Here is a 9,665-nt window from a genome sequence, read left to right on the forward strand (position 1 = left end):
AAAAAGCTCCTTCCTTTTAAAAATCTATAAGACAGTAACATAAACGTCATTTTAAAAACTGTTTTAAATCCCTTTCCTAGTAAGAAAAAAGTTATTGAACATTATTTTTGTTACTTGATGTTGCCGTAAAAACTATTAAGTTTAGTTTTGAAGTTCACTCGAAAATCCTTCCACTGCAAAATTAAAAAAAAGTAAAATTTGTATTAATAAAGCCAACAGGTATTACACCTATTTTTAAAAAAAAAGTAAAATTTTCCAAATTTTTCTTCTATCAACGTAGATGATAATACCTCAATTTAAATAAATAGTATATAGCGCAGTTTGAGGCGTCAAAATAAGCTTCTTCCTTTCAAAAATCGAAGAAACATAAATATCGTTTTATAAAAACTGTTTCGAATTGTTACTTGACGGTGCCGTTAACCAACTAGCTATAATGACTAAGAGCCTTTAAGTATAATAAGATGTCAATGATGAGGTTTTGCGATGAGGACGTTTGTGATGTCGGTTCCACTGACCTAACCTAACCCGGTGCTTTGACGGTCTCTTTTTGGAATGTGGAAAAGTTTTTGAATGCCGGCGTTTTGCTGTTGTCGTTAATGTTCCACAAACAGAATATTATAAAATAATTAAAAATATTTATTGGGTGATGAGTGATAAAGTGTAAGTACACTGTCTCCGCGGCCACGTGGTATTAATAAATTGTTTATATATTAATATATTAAATTATACATTATAATTTTATCACATACACACACACACACATATAAAAAATATCTCAATTAAATTGGTTAGGTATTACTGATATTAGTATGTTACCATATTTTGAGACAATATAAAACTATAGTACACTATATAATATTATTTATACGCATTTTGCGTAGGTACGGAATTGCTTTTCATCATCGCATGATATTCTAATTTTATTGTTATTGGATAAAGTTATTTTAAAATATGGTAAAAATATATTGGCCATGCGTTACCTATATATATTATAATATTATTACAATATTCATATTAATCGGAGACCACGTCGTGTACACAAAAAACCGTACGCACACACAATATAATTGTAAAATCAATACATATTTTATTGTATATTTTCCTGGTGGCCAATAATAATATTTATAAGTGTAAGATAATATCAGTAATGTAAAACATTACAATATATTATTGACAACAGCTGATGATATCATGATACAAATTCAATGACATATAATATTATTCGAAAATTATTTTAATGACCACACGGCGTTATGTATAGGCTATTTAGGTGCACCACGCTCGTGGATATAAGATTTTTTCGGTATCTCGTTAAGTATACATTTTTCATGCATGTGGATTTCAGTTAGGTATTTCATTTTCTCTGCAGGTGCGCGTACGTTTACATGATGGTAATTTTTATAAGTTTTGTTTATGATGTTAAAGTACATTGCTAAATAAGTACCATTGATGAAATGTACTTGATATTAAATATATATATATATATATTTAATCAATATAAGTACATAATACTGTATAGCTAGGTAAAATTGGTACCAATATTGATTAAATATATTTAAAATTTATAATTGTTCTGACTTGTTTCTAATGTTATTAGATATAATATTACCCATGTAAACTTCATGCAATATAATATTGTTATTGTTTCTCACAAATAAATGAAATGTAGGTAACTGAGAATGATATATTATATTTCATAACTAATACAGCATACAAATCATACGATTGTGTTTTAGTGAAACTCTGAGGTTAGAAAACTTCACATGTACTTTGTCCATAGTATTTTTATAAAAAATATAATTTTGATTAGTTTAGGTTTGAAATGTTTTTCAACATATTACTGTATTGAATATATACCAGACTTGGTGACGTTTTTAAAAGACAACAAAGCTTACAAATAAATAATTAGGAAACACACAATTATAAAGGTAACACTAAAAAAATAAAATTATTATTATTAAAAAAATAACACTGCATTATTTTGGTTGTGTATTTTACTATGATGAACAAACAATAAATTGCACTAGGTTTTTTAAATTCATAATAATACAATTTATTGAGGAGCTAATGGATTATATTACACATAATTGAGTAGATTATACTTCTATAACCACAATTTAACAACTAAAGAAGTTGATTTTTTAATTTTGTTTTTAACTATGTTTTGTTTCTTTATAGATTTTGTTTTTGCTCACGCATGTAGATATTATTTTTCATGATATAGTAACGAAAAAAAAAATTTTTTAATTTTAATTTTGCTTTTATTTGTATTTTTCTAAAAATATAACCATTAGTCAACGCTGTAAAGAGGATTGCATTGATGTACTAGTGCAGAATAATGTATTTTATGATTGACAGTGGTTAGAGGAGTAAAGACAGGTAGTTTTCTGGTGTCCCTTGTGACTTTTTGATGTCAAATCTGTATATTTTCTTCTTATAGCAAATTTTTAAAGTAAAATATCTATTATGGGTAAATATGAAATACAAATTAAGAATGAAAATTTTTAGACCAAGAAAATTGTAATACACAATACTTGTGTTTAAATTGAGTACCAATAAATCAGTATTTTCAAGTAACTCAATTTATAAGAAAATTTTTTTAATTATTAAATATTTGAATATTGAATTTTTTTTTCATATTCCAATAAATATTAGAACATACATACTTTAGTTTTTATATGTGTTAAGTTTTTCCAATAGTCTTTCAATTCTTTTAAATAACAGTTTACTAGGTATTTACCCAAACCCAACATACAATAGATTTGAAAATTCACTTATAAGTTATTACAATTTATCATTATTAATAAATATTAATTGGAAAGGGCCTATAACAGAATATACGTATTACTTACCAAAAATTAAAAATATCAAAGGCAATTAAACAACATAAGAAATTGAAAACAATTTATAACTTTTTAATTTACATTAATAAAATAAAGAAATGCTAAAAGACTAAACACTTTTGTTTTAAAACAATATAATAAATAAAATAAAACATAAACTTAGTAAAATATTAGTAATATTTGTGTTGAACATGAACACTTATATACAAATTGGAATGGAGTCTAGGCCAAATTAAAGTTTTGATGTTGTTTTTTTTTTTAATCATTTCATAACTATTACTTGCACAGTCTGATTTTTTCAACTATAAGTGAATTTATGGACATTTAGTTTTCTTTCTTCATTCTGTTGCTGGTCATGCGGTAAATGATTGAATCGCGACCAGGATCCATCTGGGCAATGCTCACTAGAAAAAATAATATAATTAGTATGAGTAAAATTGTATACATTCATCAACTTTTAATATTACACATATTTAGTTAATTATTTTACAAAATTGCTTTTTCAGTTTTTCAACCAAATGAACAATAGCTGATAATTAATTAAGTTGTTACTGGTTATTATTATTGTACTACAGATTGTGAAAAGATTACCAACCCATCATTTTTTATAATAGGTGTAAAGTACCATACAGTTGATACAACCGATTATAAGGTGGTCATTAACCAGTATGGTATTACAAAATATAGAATATTTTGTTTCACTTTAATAATATAAAAATTCATTATTATAAATAAACGGCAAGAAGTAAATTCAAAGCAAAGTGTAAATTCAAAATATAACTAGTTACAAATTGTAAACACTTAATGTCTTTTCATATTACAACTTTTGTAAGTTATGATAATATAATTTTATAGTCATTTTTGATATACAACATTTAATATTTTTGGTAGAATTTATTGTCAGATATTTAACTCCGTATAAAACAATACAACAATGTATTTGAGTAATACTTAAATTTGTTTACATTTACAAGTATTAGACATACTTTTCAAAGTTTACATTAAATATAATTATTTAAAAGAATGCTTTTTATAAATAGTATTTAAGAAAATATTAGATAACAATTAGAATACACCAAGATCTATGAATATTTTTACTAAGATACTTGACAACACTGCTAAATAATGTATATCAAAAATTAAATTATTATGGGTTGTTATAAATTACATAGACATATGAATAAATATGAATATTTATTTATATGTCTATGATGAATTATAACAAAGTACTCTAATTTACATTTATTCTGATTATTATTTATGAGTGATTATGATTTTGTAATATGTAATAATGTATGACAAGATTATATATTAATATTATATTTTATTAACAGACTGGTTAACTATATAAATATAACTAAGTATGGTTACTTGATAACTACAATTTTGTAACTTGTAACTTGCATCAAATTACATTATTTATTTTAATATGAAAAAACCCTACGATTTAATATTATTAAAAGAAATTAGTTAAATATGATTTGATAAAATAAATTATTAAAACTACCTATTATTGTTAACGTTTGCTTTTAAAATTGATTTTTTTAGCCAATGATAATTTTTAAATGATAGGTAGTCAGGATTATCATAGCATTCATAGCACAATATATTAAAATGGTAAAACTAAATAACTATATTTATTATTTATCTTTATAGATTATACTGAAGTGGATAGATTAATCCCAATGATGTTAAACTGATGGACTTGTAATGTACATTAATTTAAACTAGGTAAGTATTGACTAAAATCTATTAGAAATAAACAGATTATTACGTAGAAAATAAATAAATCATAATTTCTTATGAAATTTAGAAATTGATAGAACAAATTTTATAAATCAAATAATTACGAATTTGTATTGGAAATGTAAATTGATACAATTACAGTTTATTTAGTGTTCACTAACCTAACTCAAACCTTGAAACCTCAATAAAAAATCCCTTTTAATATTTTTATACTCTATTCAGAATAAATTCACGGATGGATACTGATAACTGAGTTGCCGATAATTATCTTAGGTAAGGTTAGTAAATACTATAATATAATATAAAGTAGTTTGATTTCGTTCATAGTATTACTAAAGAATAAAGATAACTACCGTCGGTACAGTAATCTGTATTCATGCGCGCTTTTGGGCATTCGTATCCTGAATAGAGTATCAAATATATATGTATTTTTTTAAGTTACTGAAAGACTGTGTACATCAGTATTTATTGTGAATTTAGAAAAATTTTAAAAATACAAGTCTTATAAAATAATGTGTTTTTAAAAATAATTTTAATCCTAGTGCTAATATTAAAAATATTTTATTCACTTATATTAAAATGATACCAAAAATAATACTCACATGCTATGGCTAAAAGGGAAAAGACAAATATAACAACGAACCACAGTATAAGATTGAATATGACTGGAAAGTCATTTGATATTGGTTCAGCAACATTGAGATCCTAAAAAAAAAATACACATAATATATTATACTTTTTTATAATAATTAACACCAAGCATAGTTGTTTTTAAAACAATTTTTACTTTTTCCAAGCTAGTAAGTTCACGTTTGTTTCTATGTGATTCTTTTGCATTGTTGGTAATAGCAATTATTAACACCTATATAACATACCATTAAAATATTTAATAAGTAATAACGATATCTAAAAAGATTATGACAATATTTATAAGAAGTAAAATCTGGTAATATATACAGTATGTTAATTAATTGAAAGTCAATAGCTCCAATTCAAAATATAATGCAGATACTGCATAGCACAGTTTTTTTAATTTAATACTTATCACCCTTTTACCTTATCAAAATAAAATTTGAAATTGGTTGAATTTCTAAGTAACTTCATCATAATATTGTATGTTTTTCACACTTTGATAACTAATGCTAATCCAATATGTAATTAAGAACACAATATTCATTGTAATTGTATGTAACATTTTTATATTTGTTTTTACAATATTGTTTAATACCTATATCCACCATGAACAAGTTATGCACAAGTCAATTTTATAGGACCATGATTTTTGAAACAAATTTAGTCATTAAAGCGATGATTAAAAAATGTGCGAGATATTCTTAGCAACATGTTAATTTTATTACAAGTGCATAGCAGTTAAAGAATATTATAAAAACAAATGAAAATATTACATCAAATTTCAACGAGTAGTATGTTCTTACCTCAAATTAGAGCTACTGACTCCAATTAATTAACATACTGTATATTGAAGTTAGTTGAATACCTCATTATTGTAAATTTCATTGTATGATTGGACCAGTGTAGATATAGCTTCATTCAAAACTTTTTCACCTTCAATAGTTTCAGCTGAATTAGGTTCATTGACAGCAGTCAAAGCTTTTACACCTTGCAATTGAAACCAATGTAAATCTGGTACATTATTTTTCAACATACTCTCTTTGACCTGCAATGGTTATGTATTTAAATTTATGACACAAAGATTTTATTATAATTTAATGCTGAGTTGCATACACAATCACTGAACATTTTATGTACAATCAATAGTTAGACAATCGTCTTTATTTAACGCGATTTATTGGCCCAGTAAATTGCTATCATTCAATTAATTAATAGATTTGTTTTGCAACTCTGCATGAATATCTCAAATTGTACTTACACCTTGTCCTAATTGATGCAAGTTGTAAATTTCATTAAAAAATACTTTATACTTTTCATCATATGAATCAATGTGTTGAGGTTTAATACTAGGATTAAGTTTAAAATTTGGATGGAATACTTGATTTTTCAGCTAAAAATTAATAAGAGATTATGAACAATAGTAACAATTATAAATTAAGCATTTAATCTCACAAATTCATCATTGGTTAAGGAACCATGCATAATGCTATATTCTTTATTGTCGAGTCTTTCTTTCATTCTATGTTCCACAGTAGCATACACTTCGTCTAAGGGTTCATCCAAAATTAAATCATGATGGTCAACTTTATTTAGGTCAAAACCAGGATTGTTTGATCCGGGTATTTCGAGAACAACTACAGCTTCGGGTAATGAAAATGGATCTGCCACCATTAAGTTGCTCCAAGTTTTTACCTAAAAAAACACATTTTAAAACAATAATCATGATTTATATCAGACAACCATTGTATACACTTTCTTATATCTTATAAGAACTTTGAATTCTGATAGGTACTTGAAATATTTATAGGTTCTTGTCTTTATTTTAAAGTTATGATAAAAACATTTGTCTATTTCACCAATGATATACCTATACCCGTAGTTATGTAAGCTTTTTATGTTATAAAAGTTATTGTAGATCACTTTGTAAGTGACAAGACATTTGTACTTAAATGTAAATCATTATTTTAATAACAAAAATGCTAATGTTTTAACAAGCAACCAATTGTGTATTATAATTGTTATTCAGTCAACAGCTGACGACGTGGAATTAATAAAAAGCTAAATTAGAAAGTGTGACAAGTAGGAATCATTTCGGTGAACCAAGTGTTGTGACTTTGAGAATTATTGTAAATATGTGGACTTACTCCTTTCGAGACGGTGAAACCCAATGTCGACGATACAACATCGGCCAACTCGGTGGCACGCAAAGGCACAGACGACTGGCTGATCTTGACATTTTCAGGACAGTTAAGGACGTATAGTTGGTGGCTCTGGGCACTTGCTGGAACATAAAAAACACAGTAATAAACACAAAGGATCGCTAAAATAGATGACTGGGTCACTGGGAATGGGAAACCACCGACCAAGAGTCTTTTGGCGAGGGAGGACAGCGGCTGGGGCGTGTCCGCCGAAAAGAAAACCGTACTCACCGGACGCCAAGGCGGCGGTAGCCAGAGCAATGATCGTGATCAGACAGCTCATGTTTGGGTTAATGCCGGAACGCCGTCGGGATGAAAGAGGAACAACGGGGACCAATTTGAGCAGCGTTGGGCGTTAGTGTGAACGAAAATAAGAAATATTAAAAAAGATAATAATATCATTCGCGCTACACCTACTACTCAGCACTCGCGTACAGCAAAATTTGGTAAGTTATCAAGTGGGTATCAACCTGTGTTTACCATTGGCTACACATTTCGAGATAACAGTACGCTGATAATGTTACCGCCCGTCCGCGCAGTGTGACCGTTTGAGAGGACGACGTGTCGCCAACAACAGCCCGGTATTTTTTTTTAACGATTGCCGCCAAAACACTCAACTGACTCAACCAAATACGAATAATCTTAAAATATAATATAATATAATATATATTACCTAAACCTAATGATATCATAGTGCCAGACTTGAGACTAAGAAGTTATTCGTTATTATTGAGGAATGGAACGTTTTTTTCTTTTTTAATTATTATTTATTAAATAATTTGTTAATCTTTAAATCGTGTACAACGATTATTAAAACTAATTATTGAGAGACGAGAGTCTATACTACCCATTAAATGCGACATTATAACATAATATCAGGCATCAGCAATTTTTTTTCTCAATCCACATACCTAGGTAAGTATAGTAATAATAGTATAGACACAAAATAGGTTTTAACTATTCTGTAGTTAAGTTATTCCCAACATTTATTGCGAAACTTTCAAATTATATGAGCCTCAGACATAAGGCGTATTTAACTTAAAAACTTCAAAATTTGAAACTTCTAACAATCTAACGCTAGTAAAAAAAAATTGATCAACTATACATTAACAATAACTTATGTCATCTTCTGAGCCCTGATGAAATTATTATATTAAAATATCAAGTTTTTTGAATGAGCATAAAATTGTTTATTCACATTTATAGAAAAATAATGAATAACAATATTAACCAAAGCAACACTGAGTTAGTATTCATGACAAAGGCTAGTAATTTATTCACAAAGGACATATTTTATTCGTAGCATAATATTTAGCGGATTCTGCTGTTGGACATCACGTGCCGCTTAGTCAATATCATAGTAAGTTATTAGTTGCAATTTCAGTTTTTAACTTGGAGGGGCTAACAAAACTATTTATTAAAAATAACCTTTAGAAGGCTTATATCTAAATTAATAAGGGATATTTTTGGGGGGCTACATTTTAGTCAGGAGGCTAAGCCCCCCCCCCTAGTTGCGCCAATGCACACACCCTCTGTTTAAATACCTTTAAAATATATTACTTTATGTATCTAATATACTATATTAGGTACATAACATATTATATTTTTATTTTTTTTTCACCCACTTTCCTACATTTAATATAATATTATAATACATATACGATCTACCTATTCCTAAAATGAATATTTTTTATTAAAACAATAATTATAACGTTTAGAGTAGCACTTTTATAATACATTTTAACCATCGATTGAAATTGCAAATTTATAAAAAAAAAAAAACCATTACTATCGAGTTTTGACTAGGTATATTCTAAAAAATTTTAAGTGTTATCAGTAATATGTATTTTAACTAGTAATTACTAATTTTGAATACTATTATTAAACTTATACGCTGTATTATGTTCTGAGAGTGAATCCGATTTCTACTATGGAAAACACACGAATAATGAATCATTGTTTAAACTTTAGAAAATAATTTCTTCAAACAACATTTTCTGAATTAGGTAGGATGTAGATTAGATAACTATTAATTATAATGAAGTATTTTATTCTTCAATTGAAATACAAATTTTTGGAGGGGATAATTTTAATATTGAAGGGCTAAGTCCCTCCAAGTCCACACCCCACCCCAGCAGATCATTATTAAACATTTCAAAAGCACCTATTTTAAATCTAAATTTGTATCAAAAGATGTCTCGTTATATCAAATTAGGTACCTACATGCTACTCGTTCAAATTTTGA

The 9,665-nt window shown here is 26.9% G+C and overlaps 1 protein-coding gene across 1 annotated transcript; it reads right to left on the bottom strand.

The window, feature by feature from the left end:
• Window positions 1–2,894: 2,894 nt before the first annotated feature.
• LOC132947144 (ATPase H(+)-transporting accessory protein 2) lies at window positions 2,895–7,866 on the bottom strand. The gene is made up of 8 exons (XM_061017351.1): window positions 7,652–7,866; window positions 7,367–7,503; window positions 6,675–6,914; window positions 6,481–6,612; window positions 6,088–6,267; window positions 5,377–5,451; window positions 5,192–5,294; window positions 2,895–3,247 (listed from the first exon to the last, which is right to left on the bottom strand). Exons 1-8 carry the CDS (start codon window positions 7,701–7,703, stop codon window positions 3,168–3,170), a joined length of 999 nt encoding a protein of 332 aa, XP_060873334.1. The 5' UTR covers window positions 7,704–7,866; the 3' UTR covers window positions 2,895–3,167.
• Window positions 7,867–9,665: the final 1,799 nt, after the last annotated feature.

Source organism: Metopolophium dirhodum, chromosome 6 (genome assembly GCF_019925205.1).
Source record: "Metopolophium dirhodum isolate CAU chromosome 6, ASM1992520v1, whole genome shotgun sequence".
NCBI classification, from domain to species: domain Eukaryota; kingdom Metazoa; phylum Arthropoda; class Insecta; order Hemiptera; family Aphididae; genus Metopolophium; species Metopolophium dirhodum.